Source organism: Ochotona princeps, chromosome 1, assembly GCF_030435755.1.
Source record: "Ochotona princeps isolate mOchPri1 chromosome 1, mOchPri1.hap1, whole genome shotgun sequence".
In the NCBI taxonomy this organism is placed as follows: Eukaryota; Metazoa; Chordata; class Mammalia; order Lagomorpha; family Ochotonidae; genus Ochotona; species Ochotona princeps.
Window position 1 is genome coordinate 27,022,727 of NC_080832.1, and position 21,167 is coordinate 27,043,893.

The 21,167-nt window shown below is 41.3% G+C and overlaps 1 protein-coding gene across 1 annotated transcript in view; it reads left to right on the top strand.

Moving 5' to 3' along the window:
* Positions 1-21,167, top strand: part of MAP3K5 (mitogen-activated protein kinase kinase kinase 5) — a 240,487-nt gene that overhangs the window by 47,123 nt on the left and 172,197 nt on the right. The window contains exon 2 of the mRNA XM_058671310.1: positions 20,476-20,615. Coding sequence (XP_058527293.1) covers positions 20,476-20,615 — 140 coding nt within the window. The remainder of the gene's footprint in view (positions 1-20,475; positions 20,616-21,167) is intronic.

Here is a 21,167-nt window from a genome sequence, read left to right on the forward strand (position 1 = left end):
AACTCTTTGTGATGGGTAATAGATGTAGAGAGACAAGTGTGACAATTCAGGAGATGGATGCATATAGGTCACTTGGAAATGAACCTGTTTTGTGAATGCCTTTGGCTAGTCTAGATTCTGTGCTGCTCACTGGGTCTGAGCACTCTGATGTTGTGGTGATGTTTTGTGGACTTAGCTTTGGAGTTGAGTGCCATGTGGAAGGCACTCTTGCATTATTCAGAAACTTTTCCTATAGGTTGTTTATCTGCTTTCACCAATATGCAGTGCAGGTTGTCTTCTCATGCTGTCTCGTCTCCAGAGTTGTTCTATTGATTTAGCAGAGACCTCTGAGTACACAGTCGAGCAGACTGCAGCTGTAGGATCAACTGGAGGAGCTTCCATGGAAAGGGAACTGCCCTTGGGAGGGCAAGAATATGAGCATCCAAGTCGTGTGTAAGGTAAGGGGACATATTTAATAGTGCATCTGCTAAATGAATAGATGCTCATTTAGGCCAAGGGAAAGGACAAAAAAAAAAAGGGTTTGTATTTAATAGAGTCCGTAGGAAACCATGTGTGGTTTGTTTTCATCCTATGAACTCCCTGCAGGAAGATCAGCTGGAGTGGATGCTGAGCCCCCTCTCCTTCGGTGGGCAATGAGGGACCTCTTCTTGGTAAGTGGGGGAGCAGTTGTTCCAGTGCAAACAAACCCCTGTGTGATGACATCCCAAACCAGAGGAAGATGCTTTCCTTCTCTGTGCCCTTCTAGAAGCTGCAGACCCTGGGATACATCCCCTGATACTTCTTACAGAGTTGATCACTCTTTGCTCTACATTCCATGGAGCACTTTGGTGTATTTCATTTGACCTTGGACTGGAGCAGCTCATATGTGCGGCTGCTGCATGTGAAAATTTCATGCTTCTGAAGGACTGGTGCTGGTTTCTTAGCTGGCTCTGTAGGACTTGGTGCCGGACAGACAGCACATGCTAATTATCCCATGGGAGAGAATGAAAGCGAGAGTGAGATAGAAAGGAGCACCTCCAGGGTCTGTGATGATCGCAATTGAAGTACAAGTTCAGACCTGAGCCACCTCTGTAGGGTACTGAGGAGCCATTGTGACACTCCTAGGATGCCTAACTAGGTGTGAGATACAAGGAAGGGGCTGCCCTGTTATTGCCTCTCCGGTCTATTGTGTGTTTTGGCCAGGCTTACCCCTTTGTGCTCACTGGTTGTTAGTGAGGGATCTTAGTTTCCCTTTCTCCACCTCTACATGGCTGGCCTCTTAGATACACTGACAGCTCTTTCAGTGATGTGCTTTTAATCGTGTTCATATGTTAGAGTCATTTTCCTGTGGAGACAGTTATCTTCCTGAGGCTGGTCAGTTTGGTTTTTCTTCAAAGATTCATTTATTTTACTTGAAAGAGTTAAAGAGAGAGGAAGAAAGAGACAGCAAGAACTCTTCTATGGCACACCCCAAATGGCTGCCACAGCCAGAGATGGGCCAGTCTGAAGCTGAGAACCAAGTACTTCTTCCAAATCTTTCATGTGGTTGCAGTGGCCCAAGGACTTGAGCCATTCTCTATGCTGATTTCCCAGGCCATTAGAAGGGAGCTGGATCAGGAGTGGAGTAGCCAGGGCATGAGCTAGCACCCACATGGGATAAAGGTGTGGCAGGCAGAGGATTAACCTGTAATGCTACTATACCAGCCCCCAGTAGATTTAATTTTAGTTGAGAAGTGAGACAGAGGGCGAGAGCAAAGGAGTAAGCGAAAGAGACTAAGAAAACAAACCAGGAACCAGTCCATTTTGCTACAGCCAGTTAAACTCAGCCACTTGTTCAACCAACAAGCGTTTTAATCCTCCCACTGCCTATAACAGATCATCCTCGAAGAAGATTTTAAGAGCCCCAAAATGAATTGTTGAACTCAAATGGAATGTCAACACATAAGCAAGGCATGAAGTCATGACTGGCAGAATACTATTCATACATCTGTTGTATCAACAGAGTGACAGAGGCTGTTAAAAAAAAGACGCCTGAATGTGAAGCAAGATCAGTGCACATTTTTCCTGGATGCCAGTTGTTTACTAGGTGTTGAGATGAGTTTGTTGGAGTACAAAGCTGGGAAAGGCACAGCATATTGGGAAGCTGTTAATGAATCCTGTGAGGAGGCTCCCTCTTGGTGACATGTTTGGTGTCCGGGAGCACTGTGGAGCTCACAGCATTCACTCACACTTTTGTTGCAGCTGGGTTCGTGAATACAAGAGATTATAGCGGTAAATACAAGGGGTAGCACTTCCCCAAAGTGGCCCACTCACCGGGGTGCCGCCCAGAAACCAGTAAGCAGCCAATTGCATTGATTTTACCACCTATGTTCCTTCTATGGCAAGAACAATATAATCTTTATGGTATACAATATAGTGTTTATGGCTTGCACTCGAGCTCCTATTACATGAGCAGTGTAATCTTTTTGATAATAAATTCATGCAAGTCCTATGCATTGTGTGTGCACCAGACACTAGCATCCATTTTTCTTGGTCTTCTTTTTTTGACACAGAATTTAATGGCCATGCCACGTTTTTGTCCTGTAAAATATAAGGGATCTTACTATAGTACAGTATCAGATTTAAAATGCTTTATTTTATATTATCATCAAATAACCTGTTGGTTTTCAAAATTGTGGTAGTCTCATAACTGTTTTTAAGAATTTGGAAAATTAGGGGCCAGCGTTGAGGAGGGCAGGGGGCAAAGCCTCCACATGTGACACCAGCATCCCATATGGGTGGCTGTTTGTGTCCTTGCTGCTCTAACACTCATCCAGCTCCCTATTGGTAACCTGGGGAAAGCAATGAAAGATGTCATTTGGGGAATAAATCAGTATTTTTGTCTCTTCTTTATCTCTCTATCTGTTCTTTCTAGGCCTGATTTTCAAAGAAAGGAATAAATGTTGAGAATAATTTGTAAAATCAGCATAAGGGTTGTCAACTCTCTTTGCCCTCTATACTGTTTTTGCTAAGGAAGTGAGGCCTTCATTTTCCCTGTAGAATTTTCCAGAGTCTGAAATGTCATTGATTGCATTGCTGTGTTCCATGGATCTAATAACTCTTCTTGTTTATGTAGATAGAACACACATAACCCGGAGGGAGAAAAATGACATCTTAATCAGACAGCTTCAAACATGAATGACATTGCCGAGGCTCTATTTGCAAGAGATGTCCATTGGCAGTATAAGAGTCTCCCTGGCTGTGTTTTTTACTTCTGTATGTAGAAGCTGTAAACGGGGGTGGAGAGGCTGATGTCATAACTCAACAGGCTAATCCTCTACCCTCAAGCACTGGCATCCTATATAGATGCTGGTTTCTGTCTCGGCTGCTTCACTTACCATCCGGCTCTCTGCTTATGTGCTGGGCAAGTAGTGAAGGATGTCCCAGTCCTTGGGCTCCAGTAGTCACGGAGGAGGCTCCTGGCTTCAGATCACTTCAGTTCCAGCTGTTGTGGCCACTGGGAGAGAACCAGGGGATGGAAGATCCTTCTATCTCTGTGCTTCATTCTGTAAATCTGCCTAATTAAAAAAAAATCTTAAAAAAAGAGGCTGTAAAGGTGTTGAACAATAAATGAGGAACAGTATTGCACACTCATGAGGAACAAACAGGTTTTCTTCAAAATGATTGTAAATGAACTCCGTGAACTTCCCCAGCTTAAGCAAGTGGCAGTTAACTGAAGCAGATGATTGACCTGGAAGAGAAGGTACCTATGGGAGATTCTTACAAAGAGCTCCTCTGTGTGCCTGGAAACTTTACTGAAGCATAAATAAAGAAGGAAACTCTGATGATCTAATTAAAATTAAATTGGTGAGATCCCCAAATAGTGACAGGCACCTCAACAATAATAAAAACTGTTTAAATATAGATGGTTATGTCTTTCATGATCTAATGAAAAAAGACTGATTGTTTAAGGACTAAAATTTGTTGCATAAAATGAGTTTATAGAGATGGTAGATTCAAACCAAGCATACCTTTAGGAAATATAGGAGTAAATATAAGGAGTAAAGTACTTTGTAATGATGGCGTAAAAGTTTATACCATCAAAAAAGTTTCATGTCCCCTTCCTATTTGTAATGTACCAAATGTCTCTGTCACATAATAAACCTTGTCATTAATTTCAGCTTGTATCTTTCTTTTTTTTTTTTTTTTTTTTTTATTAAATATATATTTTATTACATTATTTATATATCTGAGGTGAAGGGGAATATTGAGGGAGAATCCCCACCCAGTCTCCCACCCGCCCAAGGTCCCAGATGTGGGGCATGCTGAGATACTTGCTCAAGTGGTCTTTATAGTCTTCCAGTTATGGATCGCTGCCAGTCATATCCCTCCCAGCTCGATTAGGTCATTGAAGAAGCCACTGATTGTCACAGTCCATCATGGAGTCTTCGTTTGCCCAGTATTTCGCTGCCCAACGTTTAGCTGAGGTGGTTGATTGACCTGTTCCATCCTCCGTCCTCTCCTAGCCAGGGCTCTGAGTCCAGCAGTTCGATTGGGGAGATCACCAAAGAGACTTAGAGGTATTCCCAGATCAGATTCCCGCACGTTCCAGCTAGCACCGGTTCCAGCACAGTCCATCGCCACAATCAGTTGGTGGTTGCAATCGCTGGGCTGGCTCCGTTCTCAGTCCCGGCTTGCACTGGAACCAAGGGTGTTGCAGTCCAGCCTGGTTCTGCCCAGCATGCACTCTACTCTTTCATCAACCAGTGGGGTCTGCAGCCCAGTCGGGTTGACCCACAATAACCCCCACCAGGCCCACCTCTCACCCTGGTCAATGGGCATTGAAGCTCTAGAACCGGCAGGAATAATCAGCCCAACCTGGCTTTTCCCTGTTCTAGTCCACGTGCGGCGCTCAGGTGTTGCAGCCCTGCCCAGTCTGGTCTGTCCCCATCCCATCCCACACTATCCAATGAGAGTAGCTGTCCAGTGAGGGGACCAGCCCCTCCATCCCCCCGCTGCTCTAGCCTCTCCCTTCCTGGTTCTCACGCGTGTTGGTTGGGTGCTGCATTCCAATCCAGTACAGGTAATCTCTCCCAGGAATTCCGTATCATGTAGTGCATAGAGGGGCTGGCACCATGGCTCAATAGGCTAATCTTCCACCTTCAAGCACCAGCATCCGATATAGGTGACAGTTTGTGTCCCAGCTTCTCCACTTCTGATCCAGCTCCTTGTTTATGGCCTGGAAAAGCAGAAAAGGACTGTCCAAAGTGTTGGGGCCCTGCACCCATGTCGCACACCCAGAAAAAGTTCTGGGTTCCTCGCTCCAGATTGTCTTACCTCCAGCTGTTGCAGGTATTTAGATCATGATCCAGTGAATGGAAGACCTTTCTCCCTCTGTCTCTCCTCTCTGTAAATTTGCCTTTCCAATAAAAATAAAAGAAAAATGTAGAGCATTGACCACATCTATTGCTATTACCAAAATATTAAAAACCAAATTCTGAAGTTATAAACTAGATCCAATTGAACTTGGAAAGAAAATAAAGCATATGACTTTGTGTATTTAAAAATCTGAGAGACAGGCAAATAGACACACAAAAACTAAGACAGCTATGCATCCAGGCAGAGATGTTCCATCTACTGATTCACTCCTGAAAGTCTGTCTTATCTGGGGCTGGGCCCAGTCTAAATCAGGAGCCTGGAACTCCAGATCTTGGTCTCCCATGTGGGTGGCAGGGACCCAGATATTTGAACCACACATCCTGTTGCCTCCTAAGATGTACATCAACAGGAAGCTGAAATCAGAAGCAGGACTCTGACTTAAAGTGAGGTGCTCCAATATAGGATACAGGCTTCCCAAGCAGCATCTTAACTGCTGTTTTCAGTGCTTACCCCAGAATAACATTTATTTTTTTTTAATGTAGGGCCTATTTGTACTTTTAATAAGCAGAGGAATACCATGCCTATGACCAAGAAAATATTATTTAATAAAATACTTGTTATGAGCTGTAAGATTTGGGTTGTGATTTTTCTACTTTCCTGTAAACTGATATGAAATACTCAGTGTCAGTGTGACCCAGTTGCTACCTTTTTAGGGCTCCCACAATCACCCTTGCTGACTACCTTCAAAATGTGGTGTGCTAACAGAATGGGAGAAAATCTTTGCAGACTACAGAACAAATAGGGGAACTAATATCCAGGATTTACAAATTAATTGCTTCAGAAACTCAATGACAGCAAAACAAACAACCCTGTGAAGAAATGGGTGAAGGAAATGTGCAAGTGTCTTTCAAAAGAAAACTTCAAATGACTAATAGACAAATGAAAAATGCTCCCAAACTATCAGGTAAAAAAAACTATAAACCACATTGAGATTCAACCTAACTCCAGTGAGATTGGCTTACATTTGGAAATCTATTAACAATAACTGCTGGTGTGAATGTGGAGAGAAAGGGACCCTACTTCATTGCTGGCGAAAGTGTAGGCTAATACAACCGCTACGGAAGAGAGTATAGCAAGTACTAAGAGAACTGCAAATTGATGTACGATGTGGCCCAGATATTCCACTTCTGAGAGAATATTCAAAGGAAATGAAATCTGCATTGAGAAAGTGACCTGTAATCCTGTATTTACAGCAGCGCATTCTACAATAGCAAAGGCATGAAAACAACCGAGAAACTTGTCAAAAGAGGAATGGATAAAGAAACTATGGTACATCTACTTCATGGAATGCTATAAAAAGAATGAGATTCTACCATTTACAATATAACAGTCCCAACTAGAGACCATTATGCTCAGTGAAATAAGCAATCCCAAAAGAACACGTATCATATGTTCTCTGTGATATAAGGCAACTTCATGCAAAGTAAGAGATCACTAGATCTGTAGAAAACTATTGATACATATAGTCATCTAGAGGAACTATATGTTTGCATATGTTAGCATACTAAGAAATGAAGATACATTGCATATGCCTCTCTACTCCTGAATAAAAGGACTCCCAATAAAAACTGTTACGTATATCTTGGCAATAGGAGGCTGGACTTTCTACCATTGCCTGTTTCTGTAATGTCATGGTACACTTAAATAGCAGAAAGATGGACTTGTGCCATTTGCTGAAGGACTATATACTATCGTAATAATATGGACAAAAACAGTGGGAAGGAGAGGGAATGGGAACGGTGGAAAGGGAGATCACTGAGCCTATGGAACTCTGTCATGAAAAATTAAAATTAAAAACAAAATGAAAAAAGAGGAAAAAAATGCTGTGTGCTTGAGATTTTTTTTTTTTGTAATAGGAGGGAGGAATTCTTTCTCCAATTCCCTTTGTGACCCAGATAGTCATTTGTAAGATTGATATTTTTAAGTTAATTTATTCTTCTGCAGAATGAGACTGAACTCTAATCTGTATCTTCCCACTTTTCATCAGTTACTGCTTTGTCTTTATTATAATTAGATAAGTGTCACACATAAAAAAAGTGTCTTTTAAAGCTTGAGCTCCCATTTTGGCTGTATGCTGCAGAAGTTAGCATTGTTTGCTACATGTGACAGAGTCTAACCTGAATTCCTTTTGATGGAAAAGAAGCTGACCTGGGGTCCCACCATAGGCCAGAAGAGGAAGTGCTGTCAGGTATCTCTCTGGGACATAGGTTGTTCCAGCTCTCCCTGGGCGGGGCTTTCCTCTGCTGGGGCACCACCATGTCATTCTTTCCTGGTCTTTGGCTTGTGCCGCTTCCCTTCTTCTGGCCCTTACACCAGCCTCTCGTAATCTCTCCCATCCCCTGCATTTGGTTGACTTTTCCGCTCTGCCATCAGTCCCCACCCATCTGTTTTATATGGGAATACAGAGATCATCTCCATTAAATACCTCCTCCCACTTTAATCATAAGCTTTCTACTGACAAGGAGATATACCTCTCTAAAACTAAAACCCCTTACGTCTTTCTCTTCCTTTAACATATTCCCTAAGCTCTTGATTTCCTTACTGAAGGTATACTTCTCCCCATTGTGCTAACCCTCTGTTCTTTAGCAGTCTCTGGAGAATCACCTGTGATTCTGTGATTCTGTAGAGAATCTCCTTGTCCTCATTTTGTATCCAGACCTTGCTTCCGTTGTACTCGCCTTCCTTATCAGATGGCTTCCTTGTCATCACTGTGGCTGAAAGTTGTTTCTCCACTCCCATGCCATTATCTGTGTCAAAATTAGGATCTACGAATGCTACCTTATCACTGATAACTTGTGGTTAGGTTAAGATCTTAAGATAGGATGATCCTGGATTATTTAAATGCCTGCACAAATGTCATATAGAGGCAGATCATTGTATGCTGATTAAAAAAAAATGGGCCAGGTACACTAGCCTACTGGCTAAAGTATTTACCTTGTGTGCGCTGGGATCCCACATGAGTGCTGGTTTGTGTCCTGGCTGCTTCGCTTCCCATCCCGCTCCCTGCTTGTGGCCTGGGAGGGCAACTGAGAATGGCCCAAGGCCTTGGGGCCTGCCCCTGCGTAGGAGATTCAGAAGATGCTCCTGACTCCTGGCTTCGGATTGGCTCATCTCCAGCCATTAAGGCCACTTGGGCACTGAACCAGTGGATGGAGAATCTTCCTCTCTGTTTCCTTCTCTGAAAATTTGACTTTTCAGTAAAAAATAAATACATCTTTAAAAAAATATTTAAGGACACAAATGCTAACTACTCTAATTTTTAAAATCTTTATGCATGGCATTGGCATTCTTACATTGATGTATTACACTGTACCCTGTACAAATGAGCAATTCAGTTTTGAGAAGGAGAGAAAGACAAAGGCAGAGGTTGGTTGGGTATCATACACACTAGTACCACAAGCCAAAGAATGCTGCAAACTCCCAGGGAGGCAAAGAAACTATTCTCCTAAGAAGTACATCGGCTCTGACTCTACTTGAATAATTTAGTGTAGGTCGTTCAGCTTCCAGAACTTTGAGAGAGTAAATCCATTTTGTTTTAAGGCATCTCCTTTGCAGTGATTTGTTTCGGTGGCCACAGGCAAGTCATGCAGACCTCTTTCAACATCCTGGGAAAAGTTGTTGAGCAGAAGTGGGTTAATTTTCATGAGCTGAACAAACCTGAGTAACCAGCCTCCCAATTAAACAGAACTCTACCACCTCATCAGACCACCTGAGGCCCCAGTTTAAGGGACTGCCCTCCCTCACCAAAGTGTCTTTTTTGTTGTTGTTTCTTCTACTGTTGGTGGTTTACAAATAGTGGTGCTATGTACCCTCATTACGTGTGTGTGTGTGTGTGTGTGTGTGTGTGTGTGTGTGTGTGAGCATATACTTGTGTTTACACTTCCTGGGTAATGAGTAGAATCCTGGAGTCCTAGAACAATTTCCACTCTGGCATTTCTCTGATTCAATGATCAATCTAATTAATAGATTCACTCTGACTCTTAAAGCTTTGTGTTTCTAATCTTTCTTCTGGAGTTCTGAATGATAGCTGTTGGTTATATATTCACACATGCACCCTATCCCCCTGCCACCATACACATAGTTTAGTATGTTCCCTTCCAAAATCAAGTTCCCACCTAGCAAAAATTCTCTTCTTATATTCCTCATGGTATTAATAGAAAGTCATTGTCCTTAGCTATCTGGTTCAAAATAGATTGTCTATGTCCCCCAGATCCTTATGCCTATTGATTTTCCCCCACTATGTCTTAGTGTTATTTAGGGACATACTTTCCCTTAGATATGTCCAAAATGATCTCCTGGCCTCTAGTCTGTTGAATCTTTCTTCTATCCATACTTTCTGGTCTTCTGTTTCCAAAGCACAGCTTGGAACTTTCCTCACCCCCTTTCCTGAACTCACTGGGGGCATAGGTAGATCCAGCCATTGCTTTGAAATCAAGTTGGAACATTTTGTGTTGACTTCCTGTACTTTAACAAATTTGACCTTACTGTAACTTTGATGAGAAATGATCTTATGAGGTTTCCTCAAAAGGTGTTAAGTTATACATTGATGTTGCCTTTTGTGACATTTTATGATCAGTAACTCCCAGGGACTCCTGCTGAGCATTCCTGTAATACTGTCATGTGATTGCCAATTCTTGAGTGTTTACTGTGTGTAGCAAGGTCTGTGGTTAATATTATTTGTTTAAGATTTCTTTATTCATTAGAAAGAATGAGAGGAGTAGAGCAGCAATAAAAGTCTTCTGTCTATTGCTTCACTCCACAAATGTCCAGAACAGCTGGAGCTGGGCTGCTCTAAGGCCTGGACCCAGGAGCTTCTTCTGGGTCTCCCATATGGAATCAGGGGCACAAATAATTGGACCTTCTTCTGCTGCTTTCCCAAACACATTAGCAGGGAGCTGGATCAGAAGTGGATCAGCTGGGACTACTCCACTTGGACTCTGTACGACATCTCACATGGGATGCCAACACAGCAGGCAGTTTGCTTTACTCACTGTGCCACAGCATGGGCACCACAGTCAGTATTATTGACAAGTTTATTTTATTTTTCACCAAGTTGTAGTTGAAGAAACCAAAGCCCAGAGGCTACAGTCTATAGGGGTTCACACTTCCTACAGCATACACTCAATTCTCCTCCCGTGCTTACAACCTGGAACATCAGGAGCTGAGCTCTGGCTATCACCTGTGCAGGAACTTTAGTTCTTGTCTCCACCATCTTGTTTTTCTCCTTGCTTCTGTCCTAGTTTTCTTCTCTGTTCCACTTTTCTCTTTTTCTTCTTATTCTTTGCTCCTCTCTTGGTTTCTCCCTTTTCTTCTCTTCCCCCTCATTTTGTAGGTATCAGGGCTCTTGACCTTTACTAAATTATTTTGTTTGAAAAGTAGAGAAACAAAGACAAAAAGTAGGTGGACATCTCCCATTCTCTGGTTATTCCCCAGGTGCTTGAAATAGCTGGTCCTGGGCCAGGCCCAACCTAGGAGCCAGAAACTCAATCCAGGACCCCTACATGACAGCAGGGATGCAGCCTCTTAATTTTGCATCTGATGCCTCCCATGGAGTACATCAGCAGGAAGCTGGAATGGAAAGAAGAGACAGGATTTGAACCCAGGCTTGCAGACATCTCAAGGGATGTCTTAATTACTAAGCCAGACGTGTACTCGCAGCTCTCGGGTTTGCAAGGCCAACCTCAAAGTGCAAAATATCCCTCGAATCATCTGCCTACTGTGCTTCACGTTTCAGGTTAAAAAAACAAACACTTGTTTAATAATAGCATTCATCAAATAAACAGCTGAGGGCTGGGCTGGGAGTTGTGTATACATTTGCGTTAGCAATGTAAGAATGATTCATGTCTTAGTCACTGGGCATACCTTTATTAGGGTTCAGTGATGAGGAAACTCTGGGCCAAAATTCGCTGTTGACAAAAATATGCATCACTCCACATGGGAGGGTTAACCAAACAACACACTAGAAAATAAAGTGATGCTGAGGCAGCCAAATGAATTGTCGTTTGTAGCAGGAATTGCCAGGCCACATCCAACTCCAGACAGTGGTAATAGATGACTCTTGGTCCTTTCTGAACATGACATTGGTTCTTCTGTATAGGAGTACTTCAGAAAAAAAAATTGTGGAAAGGTTAAGTTAAGAGAGAAATTCATTTTTGTTGCAAAAACAGTTTTAGAATCCGTGTGTAGTTTTTCAGAAGGTACCATTTCCTGTCAGTTTTTTGAAGATCCCCTTTTACATTACAATATTGATTTTGCTGTTGCTGAATGTTCTCTACCTACTGAGCTTCAGAAAATGGACTGAGAGTCTTAGAAATACGCCAGGGTACTGCTTTTAAATCCTGGAGAGTATTTCAGTAAGTTTACTGGTTTAGTTGTGAGTAGCATTTAATTAGTCATAAAACAGAAAGACCGGAGAAGTTAAGTTGTGGGTCCCTTGGAATCACAGATGAGATGAGCCTGTGGAGGCTGATATCTTCCTTATAGGGGACCTCTCTGCCCACTCATGGGGAATCACCATGCTAGTTGCACTCCATTCTTCAGCTCCACAGCCAGCTGATGCACAGTTCACATGAGCGACCTCAATCCATCCATCCCACCAGCCCTGGCCTCTGGTTCCCGAGTATTCCCTGTTCCACAGTGCTGGGCACATCCGGTCACATCTCAGTGTTTGTCAGCATGTACAATTTGCCAATTCCACAAAAGAAGGTAAAAAACTGTCTCATTAATTTCCCTTTTAATATTCCTAATAGAAGATGAAACAAATAGCCTTGTGTGGTATAGGCACTCAGGATTAAATTGGCCTTAATGTGCTCTCTTCTGGATTAATCCATTGAGGCTGGATAGGGGAATTCTGTTTGATGATTTGGGATATTTTCAGTGATTGTGGTATTTTGGAGGGAATTTCTTATGGATTATAGCACACAAACCCCATCAACACTTAGGCTCCTTGCCTTGTTTTCTGTGATCTGGTGCCTAACAAAAATGACCAAATAGGGCCCAGTGGCATGGCCTAGTGGCTAAAGTCCTCGCCTTGAACACGCCCCGGGATCCCATATGGGTGCCGGTTCTAATCCCAGCAGCCCCACTTCCCATCCAGCTCCCTGCTTGTGGCCTGGGAAAGCAGTCGAGGATGGCCCAAAGCTTTGGAACTCTGCACCCGTGTGGGAGACCTGGAAGAGGTTCCTGGTTCCCGGCTTTGGATCGGCACGCACCGGCTGTTGCGGCTCACTTGGGGATTGAACCATCGGACGGAAGATCTTCCTCTCTGTCTCTCCTCCTCTCTGTATATCTGACTTCGTCATAAAAATAAATAAATCTTTAGAAAAAATGACCAAATAGATCAAAACCAACCAGAGATTAACATCTTTTATCAACCACACTTTTTACTCAGTGCAGCAGGTCTCATGAGGTATGTAACTAATAGATACTGTATTAGGAAGAAAAAGTTCCATTGGGAAAATTGATCATGAACCACTGTCAGTTGATGACCAGAATACAATTAGGTGTAGCGATTTTATGTTACTGCCCTAAATATTTATTATGCATTAATAAACTCTGGTAAACCTAATTTTATGCTCTATTTAACATTAATTCAGCTGGGACAAAGAAACAAAGCTTGCCTGAGGTAAAAATACAGGAGAGCCTTGTGTCTTTGTCAATACTTTGAAATGACTCTGTCTTTTATTTCTAACTGTGGTAACTCAATTCACAGTATGATCACAGAAATTCAATTAGATAGCTACCAAGTGCGTTTACTCTTGACATACATGACAGGAGTGGTATGTTTTGGTCCTCAACTCTATTTTCACAACACATTTTGTGTCTTGAGCTTGTGAATTCCCATCTCCTGTAAGTGGAGGACATGGCTCTGTTAAGAATTAAGAACATGGGTTCTGGAGCCAGATTATCTGGTTCTGGATCTTGGCCCTAAAACATTGTGTTGTCTTTGGTAGGTACATGTATGCATCGGTATTCTGAAATAATATAACCTACCACAAATGGGTATAATGAAATTTAAGTGAGTTTATATTTGAAAAAGCACGTAGTGTCTGACACAGTAATACTGACTGGATGTTTGTGAAATAAAGTGGATAACTGCCATCTAGTAGTGGGATTTCAAAATTCTATCATATCTAAAGTTAATGAAAATGACATCATATTTTGCATTTTAAATTTTATTTTATTTACTTATAAGAGAATGAGAGAGATACTATCCAGCACAGTTTGTTCCCCAAATGTCCACATGATCCTGACTCGAAGCCAGAGGCAGGAGCTGGGACTCAGTCCAGGTTTCCCAGACCAGTGGGAGGAACCAAGCTCCTGCTGCCTCCCAGAATCTGCATTAGCAGGATGCTGGGCTTGGGAGCTGGAGCCTGGTGTTACTCCCAGACACTCCGATGTGATGCATGTGTCTTCACTAATGTCTTGACCAGTGGGGTCCTATGTTTTGCATTTTTAATGTGTTTGATCATTCCATCAGGAAGATAGTTTCGCTTAGTTTGCTGTTTCCAAAATGGTTCACGTTAGAATTTTAAGGTAGTTATTGGAAAAATATCCTCTTTAGTTAGATAACGAAAACTTCCCAGCATGTCATGGTACAAATAATAACCAAGAAAAAAAAAGAGGGACCTTCACATTGGAAAGGAATAAGTAAAACCAATTCTGTTTGCGGAGGACATGATTGTTTATATAGCAATCTCCAAAAATATGCAAAAGAAAAGCTTTTAAACCTATTACATGAGATTAGTGAAGTCTCAGAATACAAGGTCAATAAACAAAATTAATTATGTCTTTATCGGTAATAAAAAGTCAGGATGTGGAATTTTAAAAGATTACCATCTGCAGTATCAACAATAAAACACTTAGAAATAAATTTAACAAACCAGGTACAAGATGTATGTTGAAAGTTTCACAATACCTATGAAAGAATAAAAAAGTCTTAAAACAAATCATTTGTCTGTGTAACAGAAAAAAATGTCAGTCCTTTCTGAAATTACAGTAGCATAGTGCTGTATTTCAAAATTATGCCAACAAGGTCTGTTCCTACATAGATGTTCAGATCTAACGACTCTCTTTCACTTGCCCCATTTCTTTTAAAGGTCTAGTTTCTCTCTTAATCTGAAAACCTTCTAGTGTTTTTATTTCATTTTAGCATCAGATTCCAGGAGGCACTTCTCTGGAGAAACATCCTCCCTCTTCTTACTTTGCTGGCGTTTTCCTTTGCATGCCGCTCATTACTCTTCATCAGCCAGTGTTTCATGTGTTGTCTTTCAGCCCCACTCTTGATTTTAAAGGAGTGTGATTGACTGGAGTGCAGGCACCTGCAGGAGGCAAAAGCTTTGTGGGGGAAGGAGGCAGATGGCTGAGTGGGTGGAGGCAATGATTCACTTGTTTCATGTGTTGATTGTTGGTACAGAAATGCTAAAGACCCCAAAGGAAAACTCTTCATTTATATTTAAAGGGTTCTTCTTTTTTAACTCTGAAAAAGTAGTTTTTGAAGCTCATTTCGCCTGTTTTCTCCTTTACAACTTCAGTACCTGCTATGCCTTTCTCTATTTCATCTGATTTATTTCTTTTTGACTACATATGAGTTTTGATTTTGTGTATATGTGATAAGGCAAAATTTGCACCAGGTAGCTTCTCAAGAGCTTTCATTTAAAAAAATGTTAAGGATTTATTTATTTTTATTGGAAAGGCGATTTACACAGAGAATGAGAGACACAGAGAAGGATCTTCTATGTATTGCTTAACTCCCCAAGTAGCCATAACAGCTGGAGCTGAGCCAATCTGAAGAAAAGAGCTTTCTCTTGGTGTCCCACATGGGTGCACGATCCCAACGCTTTGAACAGCCCTCCACTGCTTTCTCAGGCCATAGGCAAATAGCTCGATGAGAAGTGGAGCAGCTGGGACATGAATGAATGCCCAAATGGGATGCCGGTTCCTGCAGCTGGAGGATTAGCCAGTTGAGCCATCACACCAGATTGTGGGCATAGAGGTGGTGAGGAGAGCAACAGACAGGGGCAGAATTTACTCCCATTCCCTGGTTGATTGCCTAGATGCCTCCAACTACTAGGGCTAGAGCCAGGAGCATAATCCAGGTCTCCCAGCCGACGGAGTAATCACTGCTGCCCCCCAGGTCTGCACTAGCAGAAGGAGCCAGATCAGGAAATGAACCAGACATTCCCACATCCAGTTTGTTGTCTTATTGAGTCTTAAGTAATAGGTTAAGTGCTAGTCCAAGCCTGCTTTGTTTTTATGAGTTGAAATTTTGTTTCACATGCAGTTGCATAGGTCTTGAGTCCTCAAGCATGACAAAATGTCTCCAGAATCACTTGTTAACATAGTCCACCTTAGAATCTTTGCCCAGTTATTCACTGCCAATACTTGGTTGGGATAGTTGATCAATTTGTTCTCTTCTCCAACATTTGTTGTGGTAACACGTGTCCTCTTCAGGCTCCAGTGTACTGCCATATCTTGCACGTGCACCTGGATATGCTGTCTACAGCTCCGTCTAAGCCATTGAGGAGGCCCAGCTCTGAAACATGCACTTCACGGTCAGACTATGGAACCTGCAAGTCTCTCCGTGGTTGGGGTTCTGAGTCCAACAATTCAGTTGGGGGGGATCCCAAAGAAACTTTATCTGAGGTGATCCCAGACCTGATTCTTGTATGTGCCTGCCAGTACAGGGTCTGGCACAGTCTGTCGCCCCAATCAGTTTATGCATGTGTTGGTGGTTGCAATTGCTGTGTCAGTTCTATATCCACCCTTGTCTTTTACACAAACCAATGGGTGTTGCAATCCAGCCTGATCCTGCCCACCACACACTCGGCCTTCATATACACTAGTAGGAGCTGCAGCCTAGTCAGAGCAACCCACAATAATCCCCACCAAGCCTGACCCCTACCCTGGTACCTGTGCTTGCCAGTATGGACAGAAAACTGGCCCAGTTTGTCCCACATCTCATTCAGCTCTCATACATGTCAATGGGCCTTGAAGCCTAGTTCAACCCAATCAGCCTCTCTATCCAGCCTACACATGTGCTGGTGGGTGCCAGTCTCTGTCTAGCCATGCCTGCCCCAGTACTGGTTCTCATGCTCACCAGTCAGAGTGGCAACCTAAGAGGGAGGTCATGGCTTAAGTTTTAATTGTAAAAATTTTCAGATTTTTTTTTATTTATAGGTATTCAAGGACATTTAAGAAAGTCTGTGGAAGAACGAATGAAAGGTTTGTTTTGGTGCAAGAAAATTTGAAATCTAAGCTTAATTTTTCACAATATGTGTTTTTCATGAACTTTTCAAAGACACTACTATAGACTAAAATAAGTTTACCTTTTAATTCCATTTTTTCACAAATAATTTTAAACTCCATTATACAATTTAGATATAGTTCATTGTATATTCCATATATTATATATATTTTAATACCTTAATATAAGCTGAATTTACCACTTTGTGGAGTATTCTACTTTATGCTTCCAGTAGTTACATGATGACATTATTTGAGTTTTTGTTTTGTTTTTTTATTTTGTTTTATGACACAGTTTAATAGGCACTCCCCACGTTCCCTTCCTTCCCACTGACTTCTGCTTCTCGTTTTATAATGGGTGTCTTTCATGAATATTCATAAGTCCACATGATGACATTATTTGAAATGATCATTATGTATGTTGTTAAATATACACACACGTAAACCTATACATACATACAGGTTAAGCATCCCTAATTTGGAAATATGAAATTCAAAATCTGAAACTTTCTGGAGTACTAGCCAACTTGATGCTACAAGTAAAAAAATTTTACAGAGATATGTGATGATCAAGTCAAAATGTAGGCCCACTAATAAGATTGTGGAAAATCACCTTCAAAATTTGTGGGTAAAGTGTAGAAGTATTGAGTTATAAATGAATCACATTATTAGACTTGGATCCTATCTCCAAGGTACTTCACTATTTGTAACACAAATATTCTAAAATCAGAAAAAACAAAGCCTAAAGCACTTCCGATCCCAACCATTTTAGCTAAGGAATATTCAAGCTGTATAACTATTTTCCTGTTGATGGACATTTAGACATTTGCCATTACTTTTTATTATAGAAAACAGTATTAAGTGGTCATATTTCTGTGTGTATTGCCTACATTGAAGAATTTTCTTGGGGTTTCATTGTGATGCCATGGCGAAAACTGTGTCTGGGATGCTTACACTCCACATCAAAGTAGCAGGCCCAGCTTTGCTTCCAGTTCAGTTTCCTGCTAATGTAAATAAACCCTGGGAAGCACCTGCCACCCACTTGGGAGAGACCGGGCTGAGTTCCTGGCTCTTGGTGTTGGCTTAGACTAGTCCTGGGAGTTGGAGGCATTGAAGGAGTGAACCAGTGGATGAAAGACTCCCTTCTTTCTCAGTCTGCATCTTCCAGTCTCTGTCAGCTGGCTTTCCAATTAAAAAAAAACAATTAAATAAAACCTAATTAGTTTCTTTGGGTTAGGCATTTGGCGTGGCGGTTATCATCCCACATTCTGCATTGGAATACCTGGTTTTATATCCAGGTTTGCCTCTTAATTCCAGTTTCCTTTTAACGCAGATCCTGGAAGGCTGCTGAGATGACTGAAGTAAATGGGCTTTTTCCATCCCTTTGGGAGACTTGGTTGAGTTTCTGTCTTTTGACCTCACCCATACCTGGCCGATGTTGGGTAATGAACAATGAATGACAGCATGTTCTCTTTCCTCCTACCTCTCTCTCTCTCTCTTCCTCTTTCTGTCTCTCACTCTCTCTGCCTTTCAAATAAATTAAAATTTGAAGAAACTACCTTCCCTTGGTAAATTACAATGAATGAAAATATTGGACCGAAATTGTGTATCATTTTAGACTTTAAATCTGTTACAAAGTTTACAGTTTCTCACAGCATATTAAAGTTCCATTTCTCTGAGTATTCATTCACTATTTTAAGATGTCTTTGATCACTTGTTAGGAAAGCAGGTTTGTACTTTATAATTTGGTTAATGTGTAATTAGAAATGAAGTGGAGAATATTTTTTCACAATTTATTCACCATTTTAAATTTTCATGAATTTGCTTGTTTAGAGTTTGTCTTTTGTATGCATGGTTATTTCAAGGTGATTACTAAGAAATGATTTATAAATAAAACCTTTCATCTGTAGTATATTAACAAATTATGTTATCTATGTGGTATGTATTAATGTTTTCATTGTAATTATGAATGAGTCTATTTTACCACTATGTTTTCCAAAGACAGTGATTATAGAGGAAGCTCTTGCTTTATAAAATGATTTTACATCTTTTTAAAAAAGATACATTTATTTTTATTGGAAAGGCAGATTACAGAGAGGAGGAGAGACGGAGAGAAAGATTTTCTGTCTGCTGGTTCACTCCCCAAGTGGCTGCAATGTCTAGAATTAAGCCAATTTGAAGCTAGGAGCCAGGAACTTCTTCCGGGTCTCCCACATGGGTGCATGGTGCCACGGCATTGGGGCATCCTCTGCTCCTTTTCCAGGCCACAAACAGGGAGCTGGAAGGGAAGTGGAGCAGCTGGTTCATGAACTGGTAACCATATGGGACCCTGGTGCATACAAAATGAGGATTTTAGCCACTAGGTTATCGCACCTGGCTTGCAACTTTATATCTTGACACTTTACTAAGTTGCACAGATATTCCTGAGAGCTATTCAGCTAATTTTGTTGGTTGTTTTGTTTGACAACCATAACATCTGCAAGTGGTAATAACTTATTTTCTATAATGCAACTTCTTTACTTTCTTAAAAACATAACACATTGCCTGCTATTTTCAGAAAGCTGGTTATGATTATGGCACTAGATGACAGCTTTTTGTTTCTGATTTATATGGAAATATTTGTGAGCACAAAGTCAACAGTTCTTAGAAAGTGATGTTATTCTTTATGATAAGGAAGTGGTCTTGTATTTTTAGTTTTAATAATTTTGAGTGAGGAATGGATTTGGAATTTTAATTTTATAGGTTTATAATTCTATAGGTTCTCCAAATTTTGTTTTGTTTTATTTGGAACACCTATAGTGGAGATGAGGAACTTGTGGCTCATGGGACATTTTAGGTCATGAAATCATTTGGCTTGACCCTGCCAAAAAATTGAGGCATACCACAGCAGGCCAGTGTTTGAGTTGATCGCTTCGAATGGCCCATGATATTATAAATGTCCAAATATCTCTAGCAGAGAAAAGGGTCTCCATCCCTGATACAGAGATAGCTGATTGTTGCTTTCTATCGAGCCATCCTTGAATTCTCAAACAATTGGTCTTACTGGTTTTCTTTCCTATTTTTTGGCTGTGATCATGTGTGAGTTTGAGTGTAATTTTGAGTTTCATTTTATAACATTGTTATCACATTATGATATCAGATTTCTACCAACTGGAAGAACTTGTACCTGTGATTGTATTTGCTCTCTTGGTCGTAGTCATCTTTACCTTGACTATCTTTTTTCCCCCTTCATTTTACTTGCCAGAGGCCTTCTGAATATTAGCTAGGTAATTCTAAAATGGAATGATGAATTCGATGAATTCATTTGATGAATTCATTTGATGAAACTGATGAATTTTTCAAGCAGGTAAATTTAAAGCAATTGTCTTTAAATCCCATTTCATATTCATTACTTACCACTGCTATCAGATCGCCTTTTTTAAAATTAGTTTTTAACAAATTCCATATGATTTGTAGATACAAATCTTTCTTTTTTTTTTTTAGATTTTTTGTTGTTTTGGATCTACATGAAAAAGTTGTGATTTTAATTAACAGAGTTAGAGTGGTAGCCTTGCCTCCCTGCATTGCAAACTCTAGGTGGTTTGCAGTAATTGTATGATCTCCTTCTTGATAGTTGCTGTTGCTGATGTTGTTGCTGTTTTTTGTTTTTAAAGAACCAGGTTTGTTGCATTTTATAAAACCACTTTCAGGTAGAAATGCAAATTCAAAATTCAGAGATGATTGCAGAGGGAAAATCCCTCCAGCTTTCTCATTTCCTCTTTTGAGTACTAAGTTGCTGCGACCACAGTTGGGTTGATTCTGGTGTCATCCTTTGGGCCTCTGTTCTGTTTGCAGACATCGCTGTGGTGGAGATGAATGATGCCTTCCGGCAGCCATCCTTGTTCTACCACCTTGGGGTGAGAGAGAGCTTCAGCATGGCCAACAACATCATCCTCTACTGTGACACTAACGCAGACTCTCTGCAGTCCCTCAAGGTACCTCCCTGCTTACTCAGTACTTCCCCGCCACCTCCCTGCCATCAAGAAGTTTCCTGGAGCTTGCATTTGCTATGGAATGCTATTGTCACTGTGATTACTATGCACCCATTACCAGTCAAGCTGTGAGGTTTATGTGAGGTTATTCTCAGGGTGAGAATTTACATTGAGTTCTGATGTGTAGTGCAGAGGGAGGCTATGTTGGAAGGAAGTCATCAGTGAGAGAGAGAGAGAGAGAGAGAGAGAGAGAGAGAGGGAGGAGGAGGAGGAGTCAGGTCCCTTGCTATGTCACCATGGGGTTTTATCCTGCCCACCTGGTTTCAAGTGACAGTATGCTTCCCACTTGAGATTGCTCAGAGTTGAAATTCCCTCTGAGTATCTCAGAAAAATGACCATCCTGTGCTGCTGCATCATTTCAGTTAAGAAGGGGTGTGAGAAGAGGAGTAAAACTGTTACTTTTCTACAAAATTAAATGTGGCCCACCAGTGCCATCCTCTGCACTCCTAAGAACTTACTGGGCAGCTGCCATCCTAAAAGGTAGCCTGGAGAGTT